We start from the raw sequence: 15,337 nt of genomic DNA, 5'->3' as shown, positions 1-15,337 counted from the left end.
GCAGCTTTTTAAACCGTTTCATGCTGAGCTGCACCTTCCCTTTCCTGTGACACATTCATCATTTTTGCCAGAGGGCAAAGTGTGGAAACCTGTGGTGTAATGAGCCATGGAACTGTGGAGTGTATAATTCTGTAAAACCTGGACTCACATTGCTCTCTTGCCAGGGGCCAGGCATCAAATTTTGTTCTCAGTATAGGCCCCCTCCCACACACACGCCACGAGCCCATCCCATAATACAATCTTGTGACAGAAACATTTCTATTTTCATTCTGAAGTGACATCTCACATTCTAGTTTCATCATCAATTGCACCAGACGCAGCCTCTATATGGAATTCATTGTCACAAATGTTCATGCATTCCTCTACTTCCCTGTCCGTATATGGCCTAAGCCAGACTTGCTTGTCTTCAAGAATTGCAGGATTTCTTGGTGTACCGTAGCTTCTTTTACAGCCCAGTCCTCAGAAGTAAGTCCCATCATAGTCAATGGAACTAACTCCCAGGAATGTGTGGATAGCATTGCAGCCTCAGTTCCCTTTGCTTCACCTTATGTTTCTGGCTGTCTGGTTTGTATTCTTCTTCCAAAATTGGCTGAGGAGGAGAGCAGGCAGTGGTGTCTGGAGAGCTCTCCAGGATAGCAATGGTGTGTAGCAAGCATGAGCACCACTAGCTCTGCTGCCCTGATCTTCACCAGCAGCCCAGCAGCGCTGGCAGAGGAGGTAAACCTTCCCTCCCTCCTCCTCTTGCTAGCTCTCCAAGGACAGCGAGGAGGAGGAAGATTGGGTAGTAGTGGGATGGATCAGCCACGCAATCTGCAGGTTGGGCGAAGAGTGGGGTGTCACCTCCCCCAGCCCACTGCTTAGAGCAGCCACTTCACCTTGTGGGTTCTCTGGCCCTGCTTATATGAAGGAATCTGTGAAGCATAATCACCTAGGTCAGATCTCAGCCCAGCAGTGAGGTCACTGGTGTGACTTTCAGTAAACCAATACAAGCTGTTAATAACACTGTCCTATCTTGCAAGGGACAGCTAAGATAACATGCATGAAATGCTTCTTTGAGCACTTACGCAAAATGAATGGTAAAAGCCAAATGCTGTCAAAAATCAGACTGGAGTAATTAATCCTGTATTTAAAAAAATACATGCTAAGAAAAATACATGCTAAGAAAAAAATACATGGCGGCAGGGTATTGCAACAACCACTACACATTACACCACTTTTCAGACGTACAGTGGGCCCTTATCTGAGGGCTTGGCATCCGAGCATTTCCATGGATGCTGAACCAGGGGCTGGAGGGCCTTAGAGGACTTCTGGTCATGTCCAGGAGGTCTTCTGAGGCCCTCCAGCTGCAGATTTTATTATCCGTGGAATTCAGTATCTGTGGGGGGGGGGGTGTGTGTCCTGGAATAGATCCCCCGCGGATACCGAGGGTCCACTATATTTAGCTTTCATGCCTCCCTGATTAATAACTCTGGGAATCGTAGTTCTATGATGTTGCTAAGGATATCTAAGAGAGATTTCTTAGCAGACTCTCAAAACCCCAGTTCCTAAAATCTTCTCAATTTTAACATGGCAACTATTCTTTTGATTTCCTTCAACACTGTAGCAAACTACAGAAAACGAATCATTGCCACTGATAGAAAGTACCATTTATTTGCTGCAAAACATAAAAACACCTACAAAACCAGGGCATCTTTTCCCACCGTATTTTAAATTTTTCTGCTTTTTCTGGTGAATTTTGCTGTTCCAGATGTAATAGTCTGTGAAAAAGAAGTTGGAAAAGACATCACTAAGTTGCTGGTAACTAACACATCTAAAAGTTCTCTAAACAACATGAAGCACAGGATTGGCTCTTCTATGCGGAGGTGTAAGGTGATGGCAAGATGGCACTGGATGGTAAGTATTTCTAGGTGGCAGACTTTCAGGTTCTCCCTCTGCCTACCTGTCTACCTGCCTGCTCACCTTCTCACTCAGTTGCACTTCTGCTGGTGAAGAAAGGAGACATTCTAGCCCAGTTCTATGAGTAGCACTATCCTATTCTCCCCTTTCTCTTGTGTTCCTTCTTTTCAATTAGGTGTGCATCAAGAAGGTCTCTGACACTCTAGCCCACCACTCTTCTTTCCTCCACGCTTCTTTTTCCACTCTGTCTCCCTCTTCCTCTTCCAGTCCTGGGAGTAGGAGCAGAGGCTGGCACATCCCTAGGTTTAAGGAGAGTCAGTACTTGGCTCGCTGACTCAGGCGGTCAGGGGACTTGGGACTACCCTGGGTTAAGAGCAGTGAAAGACTTTCTCCCTACCAGTATTTATTTTTAGCTTAGGCCTACCAGGGCTTAGACTAGAATCTGCTTCTAATGCCAGGATCAGACCTTAGAATATGTAAAAATCGTAATGTGTCTGCATAATGTGCAAATATGTGCAGAGTGTCTTTCCTTCACTATAATCCTCCCTGACACTTCTGTAGGGCCAAGTGGCAGGATATGGATGCCAAATAATAATTAATAAAACACTGAATTTGAACCCCCTGGTAACAGTCTGTCACATATCTGAGAATGAAGACTAATGGGAGGGATATAGGCAGGTTGGAGATGTAGTACCTCATTTTGAAACATTAATTAACCCTTTCTTAACTCTTTCTCCTAATATATCAGTATTTACTTACCTCCAGCATCTCATTGCCTATTATTTCTTGTTCATGGATGAATTTGTCGGCCTTGGCTATCAGCTTCCCATCTACCAGGGTTACTGTGCACTGAAAACATAAAAAAAAATAAACAGACCCAGTTATTGAACAAGGAATGAACAAGCAGCTGACATTTAGGGGTCCAAAGGCAAATGGGATATGATCAACACAAGCCAGAGTTGTACCAGAGTGAAGGATATCCAATATACCCAGAGATTTGAAAGAACCATTGTGGGTGCAATCCTGGCCCATTACAATGAACAGCCACTTCTCCATAGAATGCAGTGGGACATGGATGGCTGTCTCATTGAAACAGCAACAAGAATGGAATCCAGACTGAAAGCCTCTGTTTTCAGACCTCCTTGCCCCAGTCACTACGGAGCAGTGACCATCCATTGACCGCTGATTGCCCAGAATTGTTCACAGCAACCCTGCAAAGTTGCTGTGAACTTTGACAGCCTTAGACAGCCTCTGCTGCTTGACTCTTCTGAAGCTGCATCGCAGACTGGTTTTAAATCGGTGTCAGTATCAACTGACTTGCCATCCAAAGACATGGATTTGTCTTTCTACTGAAGGATGTAGTGTCCTCTGCTGGTGATGCAAAGCAATGCTAACAGTTTCCAGGAATCCCTTCATGGAAGCAGCCAGGGCACTGATGCCCTTCCTTTGCAATGCAGATGCACCTGAATGCTCAGCCAGTAGCTAAGAGAACACCATCTGCAGTGGTGTTCCTTACCTTCACTTTTTTCCCATCCATGGAGGTCATTTCTGTTTCTTTCCCTAGAGTAAATGTATTTGTGACTGAATTGTTGGGAGTTTTGGATGTGATGACAAAAGTATTCCCAGTTTGCTGGATCTCAGTAATGGGCTTAATATCTTTGGCAGCTTTGATGAGGTCATCTGGCAAGCCTGAAAAAGACAGACAGACAGACGCATTTTGTTAGACAACATACATCAGAATGTTGTAGATAGGAATGATAAACATAAAAAGGGCCAAAAGCCATGAAGTCCAGAATCCTGCTTGCACAATAGCCCTCCTTAGCAGTTACTCCCCTGCAACTGGTATTCAGAAGCACACGGAGTCCAGAGATAGAGCATAACCATCCAGTACTGGATGAAATGGGTGGCTGGGGAGACCCAGGCCCAGGTGCCAGGCCACAGGAGGGTATTATGGGCCAGTGGCATGCAGGGGGAGTTACTTGGGGCAATGCAATCCTCCTCTGTGGTGCTCTGGGTGGTTCCCAGGCTCGTTGCAGGAGGGGGGAGCGTATAGCGCTGGTCACTGGGAATTGGGCCCACACATCCTCCCTGCATCTGAATGGCTCTGAAATGGAGTCATTCCAGAAACAGGGGCATGTCTGGAACAGGCGCAGGGCGACACGATGTAGGGAGTGATGTTTCCTCAAAGATCCTGTTTGATACCGTAAATATCATGACTAGTAGCCACTGATAAGTCGGTGTCCCCCTCCACAAATTAGTGCTTTTTCAAAGCCATCTAAGTTAGTGGTTGTCACTGCATCATGTGGCAGTGAGTTCCACAGATTAATTATGTGTTGTGTGGAAAGGCCACTTTCTCTTGTTTGGAAATATTCTATTTTCAGTGAAAGGTGCAGCAAAATGGCCAGTCTGTAGTTGAAAGAGCTTTGGGTTTTAGGAGAAGTCTCTAGACTGATGTGATTTAACTGTATGTAATGATGGAATGTATGGAATGTTGGATTCTAACTAGCAGTTGTAGTTCTCTACTGGTCAACACTATCGCCTGAATCCAGGAAAGGAGATCTGCAGGAAAGAGGCTGCTGTGCATTAGGCCAATTCAGACACATGCCTGGATGTACATCCTCATTGCAATGCTCTGCTAGGCGCCACTGATTGGTTGGATGCATCGTTTGTTGTAGGAGGGGACACTGCAACCCCTGAAATGGCACCCTTACTTGCCAAGATGATTTCAGCTATAAACTGGGGGTAGGTGGCAAAAAGCTGAAATGAAAAATGACTCGAATGCTGAAACACCCTAACTCTGAGCAACTCTATTGTAAGCCAATATCTGAAATCCCATAATGTTTTCAGTGCCAAAGAGTCTGTTGCTTGTATAGCAATTGGACTGTTGCTTCTGATCGTACCTTGTCCTGTCCTGCCTGCGCCTCTTCACATGCAGCATGGCACAGCCAAGTCAAATAAAAGGGGAGGCATCCCCATCAGACCCCCCCGATTGCACTCTGGAGTTCAGATCTTGCTTACCGATCCCTTTCAGGAACTCCTCGTACTTCTCTTGGACGTAGACCTGCCACGTGCCATTGAATGCCATTTTTGGAACCTGGGCAATGACGGAACGGGCAGTGCTGGCTGGAGGAGAGGACAGCAGGATCTCAGATGCTCTTTATATAGGGGGAATCCCACAGCCTTTGCAACTTCAAGTTGCCAATGATTAAGCCATTAACTAACAATAATTAAGCCTGAATTTGTTCAGTGTGGAAATAACCTCTCGTTCACTGTGTCATGGAAAAACCTCAGTTGACTCTTCACAGGAACAGCAAAGGGACAGGGGTGGATAAGAACTAAGATAGAAAGTCTCAAAATTTGATTTGATTTGAAGTTTTACTAGTGGATATTGCCCCTAGGTTTTTTTTTCTTCATTTTGATTGTTATATCTGCACATTTTCTTAAGCTCCAGAGTGGATAATTCACCTTCTCTATTGTTCCTGCCACCTCCCAGGCCTGATCTACTCCGCATTCTGCCCTCCACCACTCAGAAATGCCCCCTTCTCACCTTCTTTCCACCTTCCCCCAGTCTCTGTGCTGCTTGGCACTTCATTCACCTCCGCCTTCAGCTGTTGGTGGGGATACAGTACCTGCAGGAGGGTGCAGGCTTTCTCATCGCATTGCCTGCTCACAAGTCAGGTTGACCTGTAGCCCTGCCTGAAGATGCTAAGTAGGATCAGCCTTGGATGGGAGACCAATAGTCACTGAAAGAGCTCTCAAAGGAATGTGAAGTGTGTGCAGTGTGGTGAAGTCAGCTGACAAGAGACAGATAAAATCTTGAGAACCTGCCAAGGTGGGATGTGCAGCTGCTATGAAGGCTCGGAAGGTGTAAGAGTGCAGCCAGGATGATGACCACACATTGAAAGGGAGAGAGCTGGAGAAAGTAAGAATTCTATGAATTGTGTATAGAATAATAATTGTTTAATGCGCATCCTGGGCATGCCAAATTTAATCAGGTTATTGACCATGGCCTTGGAACTCGGGATCCATCTCCCTTCCACCATGGCATGGTCTTTAGCCTTCAAATGCTGGTTGTGTTTTCATTTAAATTCCCACCCTGATTCCCTTCTCTACGAACTCCTAAAAGATTCCTATACCTCCATTTGGTTCAGACTCTTCAAAGCCAAACTTCAATCCTTGGATAGCACCCTAGAATCACTTGCCGACACTGGTCTCAATCAGGCCCATTCTATCATCAAGTCCAGACTTTTTGAAGTCGAAACTCAGTCATTATTTTCTAATATCAATCCCACCTGCTCCCCCCATTATTTTGGCCTATTACCATCTTCCGACCGTGTTGCCAATTATTTTAGGGAACTAATCAATCCAAGTAAGAGGTGGGCTTTTATGCTAGCCAGATTCAATATTTTTCCCTCCGCAGTTCTCGAGGGAAGATTCCATAATGTTCCGTTCGATAGCAGGTTTTGTAAATTCTGCTCCCTGGAACCCGACATGGTGGCTCATATTCTGTGTCACTGCCCTGCTCTTCTATCACTCCGTGATACCTTTCTAGATCCAATTCTGTCTGCCTTCTCTGGTTCACCTGATGATTCCCTGCATTCCCTTTTGGAAGATAATTCTGTGGCTACCACTGATTTGGTTGCTGACTATTTGTTAGCCGTTATAAGGAAAATATCTCCATGCGTTCCACCAACTTGAATTCTATGTTGTGAACAGAACCTTGTTGTATTCCTGTTTCCTGTTTAATATTTGTTTTAATGCCAATAAAGGTTCTCGAAATCGAATAATAATTGTAAAAGATATCAATGATGTGGTAGTTACAAGGACAATCTGTGGAACTCCTTGCCATGGGACGTAGTGATGGCACTTAGCCTAGAAGCCTTTAAAAGGGGATTGGAAAATTCTTATGGAGGAGAAGTCCATTGCAGGTTACAAATCATGATGGGTAAATGCATGATGGGTAAATGGGCAAATTTGGCAACAGGAAGCAGGTCTCTTATCTTGTGTGCTCCCAGAGGTATCTGGTGGGCCACTATGAGGTACACAGGAAGCCAGACTAGGCAGGGCTCTTGTTCTTATGACAATTCCCCAGTTCTGGCTGAAACCAAATGTATGAGTTATACGTATTTGGTGTGATAAGCTACCTTTACCGATTGGTGGGATATAAATTAATCAAGTAAACATGGAAGTGCTGGGGGCAGCAGCCTGCATCCAGCACTTGGGATGTATTCCTGATCACAGACATTTTCATCTTGAACCATGAAGATCATCTGTTTTGCTGCATCCTCATATGTTTCTAGTCCACTGGAAAATTTATAAGCTTGCCTATTTGTAGGAACATAGGCATAAAAGAAACCTCAAAAGAGAGCCAATGATCTTCTAGCTTAGAGAAGCTTTGCTACCTGGTGACCTGGAGACATGCTTTACGTACCACAGGTGGTTCTGGGGGTGGTAGCATAAAAGACTACCCTGCAAGAAGGAGGGTGAGAAGGATTCATGCTCATAGGAGTGCAATCACTGATTTCCAAGAGAGGTGCACCCTAGAGCACACCTAGGGGCCTGCCACTTTCTGTTTCTGGCACAGACCAGTAGCATAGAGATGAAAGATCACTCTAGGACCAAGTAGGGTTTATTAATTTTGGCAAGGCCTGCAGGGCTTTGTTTGCTGTAGTATTTCTTCATTCAAGCAGAGTCCATGCCCTCCTGGGCCTGACCTACTTTGCTGAGCATATCCAGCTCTGCATCTCACACTGTGCCTCTTAAAAGTCATCACAGATGAGTTGAAGAATAATGCTTTTCTCCGTAAACGCATGCAGCCTTGTTGCTGACCTCTCTGCAATGGTGGGAGATAGACATGACTGTCTAACCCTAAGTTGACCTACTTGTATGAACGGAGGACAAGACTAGAGTATGAATGTTAATCTTTCACCTTTTTTTTTTTTGAAACCTACAGATTAAAAAAAAAATAGTGGCAAAACTGCTCTGATTATTTGGAGGGGTTGGTGCTGATGCTAGCCAATGAAGGGTCTAATCCTATCCCACTTTTCAGCATGGGTGCAACTGCAATGCAACCCAAAGGTAGGGGAACAAATGTTCCCCTACCTTGAGGAGGTGTCTGTGAATGCCTGCCCACCACAGGATGCTGTGCACACCCCACTGGATAGGATTGAGTCCATAGGCACATCCACAGCTACCGCTTCACTTGACCCCAACTAGAGCCTAATGGTGATCTGTAAAACTGTGTTTTCAGAGTTCACCTGGGGACAGAAAAGGCATGCATGTATTATATGTGAAAGGGCATTTTCAAACCATTGCTCCTAAGCTTGAAGCATATTCTGTATCTTAGCCTTTATAGTGGGTTGGACCCAAAGGTTTCCTTCCTCTGGCAGAAAGAGTTTGCAGGAGGAATGGACGCTTAGGATACAACCCAGTGTTTTGTCTCTGCTGCAGCTCAAGGGATTCAGCTCCAATAGGGTACATCCACCCATCTTCCTGCAATGCTGGAAAAGTTCCTGGTGCATCCTCCAGGCATATTTTGCATGTGGCAATCCAGCCCCAGAGAACTCCATTATTTGTCACATTCCAGATTTCCACATTGTGTGGGGCTTCCAGGGACACATAGCAAAAGCATCTTCTCCTTTATGACATTAAAGACTGTGCAACAGTGTGTGGCTTTATGATTGGTTACCATTAGTAACCATGCTGTGTTTTAGCAAGTTCTTGTAGGGTCGAGATAGCTGCTTTGTGTAAGAAGCCTTGGCCTTAGTGTTTTTTGCCATCTCTCCCACACATTGCAAACACATCTACTGACATTTCTTTTTCTTTTTTTTCTCGGAGATCTTTCCTGTTTCACTGAAGCCCAGTTGCTGAGAGACTGCATCTGCAATGCTGGAAAAGTTCACCAGCATCCAAGCATTTTTGCTCAATGCTACCGTTGTAACTTCTCATTGCTTGTGCTGACCTTGGGAAGCTAAAATTTAAGCCAATGTGCTAAAGAGTCTGTTGCCTTCTGTCACAAGGGCTTTGCTCTTTGCTACAGGGGGAGAAGAGCACAGCCATGCACAAAACTCAGGAAAGTATTTTGGGGGGCTTTCATTTAGAGTGGGAAAGAAAAAAAACCATGCAATTTTATTCTAGCCCTTGCAGAAATGAAGGAAAACTGGAAGACACGGGGTCAGCCTTATTCCGATCCACAGCCCGTAGATGTACTGGAATGGTGGCTCTAGAATGCACACATTATAATCACTCTGGTACCATTACCACCTTTATCAGTTTATTGAGCATATATTATGAAGGTATTGCACAAACCACACAACAGCCAAGTACAGATTCTTGATAATCACACCAGGAGATAAATGAATCCCTGTTCATGCAAGCCACCTTCCTCAAGATACCAGCCACTAAATCCAGAGGGGGTTACTTACTACTAACATTAGTAGAGGAGCCAGTGTGGTGTGGTGGGTAGCCTGTGAAGAACTGGGGAGACCCTTCCTCAATTCTCTGCTTAGCCACAAGACTTGCTGGCCACCTTTGGCCCGTCACTACATCCCAACCTCACCTACCTCTCAGGGTTGTTGAGAGGGTAAAATTGGAGTGGAGCAGGGAGCAATGGATAGAATTACATATCATCATCCTGAGCTTCCTGGAGCAGAGGTGGGATAAAGATGTTAATAATGTCGACATGTTAATAAATAATGTTAATAAAAAAGTCGACACATGTTGACTTCACATTGCAAACCTTGGTGGGTTTTACTGACCTAAGATCTTCCGTACAAGTTGCAGCAAGTCCTCACTTAACGTGGTGGATGGGATCTTGGAAACTGCAGCTTAAAGCAAAACTACTTCTAAGAAAACCAATTTTACTATTGAAGGCTAATGATAAGTCCTTATAGCATTATTCCTGGTCACAAAAACATGGCCAAACTCTTAAAAAAAGATCCAAAACACTTCTAATATCAAATTGAATAAATGTGAGCTTTCTGGGCTGGAGAAAACCCACGCAGACATGGAGAGAACGTGCAGACTCCAGACAGTGGCCCTGGCCAGGAATTGATTTTTTTTCCCTCATCAACTTTATAACGAAATGATTTAAGTGAGGACTTGCTGTCCTTACTTTGTGTATAATTTGTGTGGTTTTTTTAAATCTTGTGCTAAGAAATATTGACAGAATGTAAGTAGACTCTATAGTGAACTTACTAGGAGGATGGGGAAGTACTTCTCTCCAGTGTTTAATTTCTAAAAGAGAGGTGTGGGGACTCCAGCTACTTTGCCCAAAGAACATTTGTCCCAGTGTTTGAATGCTGAGGAAGTGAGAAGCTCAACAGCAATACCTTTTAAATGACTGGTATGGTACACGGTCCAGACCTTGATTGAGCTCTGGGATTGCACCGAGGTTTCCAGACCAATGCTTGGCTCAAACTAAAGCCTGCTCATCCCTTAGTTCTTTTGGTTCCTTCCCGCGCTTGTACACACTGACAGTAACCCTGCCTGTTTCAGAGCCCCACTTGTTCTTGACATGGATGCTGAATTTCCCAGTGTCCTCACTGCAGACATTCTCAATGGTGATCGTGATCACCGTCCCTTTCACTTCCATCTTGTACCGATCTTGGAACGTAATAACCTTCTCATTCTTGTACCAAGTGATTTCTGGGTAAGGATCTCCAGATATGATGCATGTCAAGCACAGAGTCTGATTTTTGAACAAAAACACAAACAAAGACACTGTTAGCTATAGGAATGCAGAGGAAGGCAATGCACTTGGAAAAAAAGGACTTTTCATGGAAGCATATATCTATATTCTAAAATGACATCTGTTTTACAACATGGCCATGACTTTCCCCAAGTAATCTTAGGAACTGTTTGGCAGAGATGCTCAGGATTCTCTCCTAGGAATTCCTACATCTTTCCTGCACAGAATAACTGTTCTCAGTTAACACAACTCCTTCCAATGTACATAATTTAGTCCTCTTTTATTTTTCTTCCTTTCTTTCTGTGTCTCATGTATGCTGAGAGATGTCAAATATCAGAGGGATGGTAAGGTCCTGTTGCAGTGAGAAAGTAGAAAGGGGAATAGGGCAGTGGCGCCACTAGGGTTTGTGTCACCAGGTATGGGAGGCCGGCACGTCACCCCCATGATGGACCTTCTCCCATGCAGTGGGCAGGGCAATGCCCTGGGCGGTGGGTGTGATGATGCACCATTGCTCCATCCTGCTGGTTTTTTGCTTATAACTTTTGATAGAATAGAGATATTTCAACGTGGCTTGTTTCATTGCATTCTGCATGAAATCACACATCGAATGATATATAACATGGTATAATTCAAAAATACCAAGATTTTCACAATTTTTGCGAGTAGTGATGTCACCCCCCCCCCGTGCAGCTTGCACCCCACTAGCAATGGCAATGGAGTGGGGGGGAGAGAGGAAAAATGGCTGTATGTATACTGTCCTAAAATTATATAGCTTTCATGTGCAGTTCAGTGTTCTCAGAAAGCCCCCTTATTATTTGCCCCAGGATTTGCCTACCCAAAGCTAATCTTACCTTATCCTCCATGATGGTGGCAACATCTGGAAGGCCACGCACAACTTTGGCTCGAACTGGCAGAAAAAGAGATGTCATTTATTAATTCATTCATTGTCCACCCTGCCTTTTTCTTGCCAAAACAGCAGCATCTACTTAGCTTATACATTAATAGGATTATGGCTGCTAGTTGGCTGGCTTTGCGGCCAATTGGGAGTAGAAGGGAGGAAACAGTAGATGTTATTCTTGATAGCTGGGAACACCTGTCCAGCTTTTAGAATGCAGTGCCCTTTGAAGCTTAGACATACAGAGTGGAGAGGAAAGAGACACAGCAAAAGAGCTTGCAATCTGAACCAGTGGCATAGCTAATAGGGGCTGGGGGGTCAATTACACTGGGTGCCATGTGAACCCCCTATACGGCATATATTTTTTTGTTTGCCCAAGTACCAACATAACCTAACTTGGGCAACTTTTCCTTACCCAATTTTAGGTTGTGCAACTTATTAAACCAATTTTAGTTTCCCTGCAACTTTTCATGTTGCTGTTTTCAGCTTCCCCTACTCCCACTGGCCACTTTGCTCAGTCCTGGCCGTTTCTTCCAGTGGTTCCTATGCACCAGGGAGCGCACAGTCGCCTCCAACCAATGGGGAGACAGTGGGTAAGTCAGAAGAATGAGTGCTGGAGAGAGACTCCAGAGGGAGAGAGACTGGAGGGAGACATCAAGTCATGCCAGTAAAATGCAGAAAAAATTTTCCCTGAATATTTTCAGTCTGTGTAAAACTGAAACAATTGAAACCAGGCCCATGGATTGGGGGGGGGGGGGGGTTTGCTACTGTATTGTGAAGACACTGCAAGGTCTTAGTGCTTTCCCAAAGAAAAGAAACTCCCCTGAAACCTCCCACTGCTCAGGAAAGTGAGACTACAAAATAATACATTCTAGCATGAGGTTTGGGTGGGTTGGTTGGAATTGATAAAGCATGGGCTTTCCTGTACTTACGCTCTTCCACAATAGCTGCTTGCCTGAAAATGAAAAGTTAAATCAAAGTTAATCAAGGGTTTTACTGCTTAAATTTGTATTTAACAGTACAGGGGTCATAGATCTGGATCCTTTCTCCCATTCCATGGGGTTATATCATTCAACTTGCACAAAAATCCTGCAGGGTAAGTCAGGTTGAGAGAGAGGGAGAGGGGGAGAGGGAGAGGGAGACTTGACCAAGCCCCCCAGCTGCAATTGGATTCATTATGGTTGGTGGGCTTCCGCTGAGCGGTCTTTCTCAAACTGTGGGTCAGGACCCACTAGGTGGATTGCGAGCAAATTTCAGGCGGGTCCCCATTCATTTCAATATTTTATTTTTAATATATTAGACTTGATGCTCTCATGGTATGTGACTGCATTTGGGGAAATGTTGCAGACCTGTACTTTTTACAGGCTACTGTGTATATGTTTTTAACAATGATAGTAAATGGGACTTACTCCTGGGTAAGTGTGGGTAGGATTGCAGCCTAGGATTGTTAAAAAATTTTCCTACTTGCTGATGTCTGGTCAAGGCATAACTTCTGGTTGGTAATGACAGAATCTAATTCTAAAAAGTGGGTCCTGGTGCTAAAGGAGTGAGAACCACTACCCTATAGCATTGGTGCTGCCAGCAGGATCCAGTGGACGTTCCCTTGCTCTGCCCACCAGACTGGCACTTTTTATGACTGATCGGCTATTTCTATCCACCTCTCTCCAGTTAAACTCAATAATTCACTACACCAGCTTGGTACATAAGCAGCAACAGTTGCACTGTGAAATGACTAACAGAAATGCATCATAACTAAAATTACAGTCCTAACAAAGCCACATCAGCTATTGGGCTCATAAAACCACCTCCTCCCATTTCCAAGATTCAAAAAGAAAGAGAGGAATTGAATGGAAAAAGAAGTGTGGAGGAAAAGAGAGTGGTGGGCTAGAGCACCAGAGATGCCATCAGAGAACTCTGATGCTCTATCCCACCACTTTCCTCCACACTTCCGCTCAGTTCCCCTCTTCCTTTTCAAATCCAGGAAGCAGAACAAACAGGGCATAGGCAGTGACTTGTGCGCCACCAGAGAAGCATTTGCTGTGCTGCCTCAGGAACCAGTAGTTCTTGAGCTATGCCTTCCTCTGGGCCTGGAAGAAGCTTGCCTCAGAATGAAGTTCAATTAGGGAAGCAGCCTCAGCAGTTTTTACTGAACACACTCAGGGCCCAAGCCTATCCAACTTTCCAGCACCGGTGCAGCCACAATGCAGCCTTGAGATAAGGCAACAAATGTTCCCATACTTTGAGGAGGCCTCTGTGACTGCCTCTCCAACACAGTGCATACCCCATTGGCACAGCAGCACCAGCACTGGAAAATTGGACAGGATCGGGCCCTCAGTTGGCCAGAGCCTGCTCAGAAAGAACAGAGTGCACGATATTGAAGGGAGGCACGCCCTTTTCTCTCATGACATTGTGTCCCTATAAAACCATTTAGTGTTTTGTTGGAAGGAAGGAATTTGGAGAGCAGAAACTCACTTGAGTCTTTGATGTTCAGCCAGCGCATCATCAAAAGCTACAAAAAATAAGAAATATTAGCACTGAATGAATGGTGACTTCCTCTACTGCTGAAACATGAACATAGTTGGTCAAACTAGCATTCTGAGCCCCCTCTTCTTCATAGCCAGGAAAGATTTTTCTCCTTTTAACGTAAGTTGCTAAGTGTTAAGGCAATTACAGAAATATTTAAAACAGTGTCAGACACAATAGATTTCCTATTATTTGAACATTTTGCACCCTTAAAAAGGGAGCACATTTGTCCAGCCTGACCCCAAGGAATGGGGCCACCAGCGTCCCAGAGCCTTATTCTTTTTGTTATGGAAAGGAAGATTCCCACAGAAATTGAAACCATACACCTGGACTGCAGTTAAAAGGAACTGGGGGAGGGGGCACAGAGCGGGAATTCTCAGCCAGCTGCACCAGTGCCACACAGCAAACTGGTTGGGCAGGAGGTCTGGTCTAGAGAGTAGAGCCTCCGTTTGCCTGAAGATAACATCCTGCAGGTTGCCAGTTCAAGGCCACCTTGAAGCAGCTGACAAGCTGAGCCGAGTTATTCCATCTGCTCTGAGCGTGGGAGGATGGAGGCCAGAATGTGAAACCAGATCAGAAAGAAACATCTGAATTGTTGTGGTTCTTGAAAGATAGAACCTTCTTTCAACTGTAAAAATCCCTACGGGGATTTACAAGTAGGCTGCCTATGTAAACCGCCTTGAATAAAGTCTGAGGAGAAATCTGACGACCAAGAAAGGCGGTATATAAATACCTGTAAAAAAAAAAAATCACTGAAGTAAACCATCATATGGTGATGCTCCGGGGGGGGGGGTCAGGGTGGCAAAAGCCCCAGTCGCCATGCTTGTAGGGGTGGCACTGCTGCACTTGCCACTGTCACCACGGCCCACCCTCCAGAGCCCTTCCAGGGCAAGCAAAGCCTGGTGCTGAGTCTGTGTGTGCTCCTAAAGCCTTCTGAGGCCTCCGGAGCACAACAGTACTTCCAGTTTTTGTTGGAAAACTGGAAGTACTGTTTAATGGCGCTTAGGAGGCCTCAGAAGGCTTTCGGAGCACCCAGGAATGTGGTGCAAAGCTCCATATGGAGCTGGGTAAGTATCCCGGGGGGGGGCCGATGTGTTGCAGTAGGGGCTGGCATGTTGCAGTCCTGTGCCCCGGGGCAGCACGGGGCCAGGTCCGCAACGGCCATTATATGGTTTCCTTCAGTAGCCCGCCAGATGCCTGTGGGAAGTCCACAAGTAGCGCATGAAGGCAATAGCCCTCTTCTGCTGTTCTTCCTCAGCAGCTGGTCTTCAGTGGTACACTGCCTCCAAACATGGAGGTTCTGTCTAACCATTTTGACCAACAGACATTGATAA

General features: G+C 45.2%; 2 protein-coding genes across 2 annotated transcripts in view; both read right to left on the bottom strand.

Moving 5' to 3' along the window:
- Window positions 1–1,655: 1,655 nt before the first annotated feature.
- Window positions 1,656–4,981, bottom strand: LOC136661691 (fatty acid-binding protein, liver). The gene is made up of 4 exons (XM_066639064.1): window positions 4,915–4,981; window positions 3,413–3,585; window positions 2,656–2,745; window positions 1,656–1,757 (listed from the first exon to the last, which is right to left on the bottom strand). The coding sequence occupies exons 1-4, from the start codon at window positions 4,979–4,981 to the stop codon at window positions 1,707–1,709; spliced, it is 381 nt and encodes a 126-aa protein (XP_066495161.1). The 3' UTR covers window positions 1,656–1,706.
- Window positions 4,982–9,147: 4,166 nt separating this feature from the next.
- The window catches only part of MYOM3 (myomesin 3), a 40,746-nt gene continuing 34,556 nt past the window's right edge, over window positions 9,148–15,337 (bottom strand). The window contains exons 2-5 of the mRNA XM_066638748.1: window positions 13,953–13,989; window positions 12,413–12,435; window positions 11,437–11,492; window positions 9,148–10,585 (exon numbers count right to left, since the gene is read on the bottom strand). Coding sequence (XP_066494845.1) covers window positions 10,310–10,585; window positions 11,437–11,492; window positions 12,413–12,435; window positions 13,953–13,989 — 392 coding nt within the window. The 3' untranslated portion in view covers window positions 9,148–10,309. The remainder of the gene's footprint in view (window positions 10,586–11,436; window positions 11,493–12,412; window positions 12,436–13,952; window positions 13,990–15,337) is intronic.

Source organism: Tiliqua scincoides, chromosome 10 (assembly GCF_035046505.1).
Source record: "Tiliqua scincoides isolate rTilSci1 chromosome 10, rTilSci1.hap2, whole genome shotgun sequence".
Classification (NCBI taxonomy): domain Eukaryota; kingdom Metazoa; phylum Chordata; class Lepidosauria; order Squamata; family Scincidae; genus Tiliqua; species Tiliqua scincoides.
The sequence above is the reverse complement of the archived record's forward strand: the minus strand, read 5'-3'. Positions and strand labels throughout refer to the sequence as shown.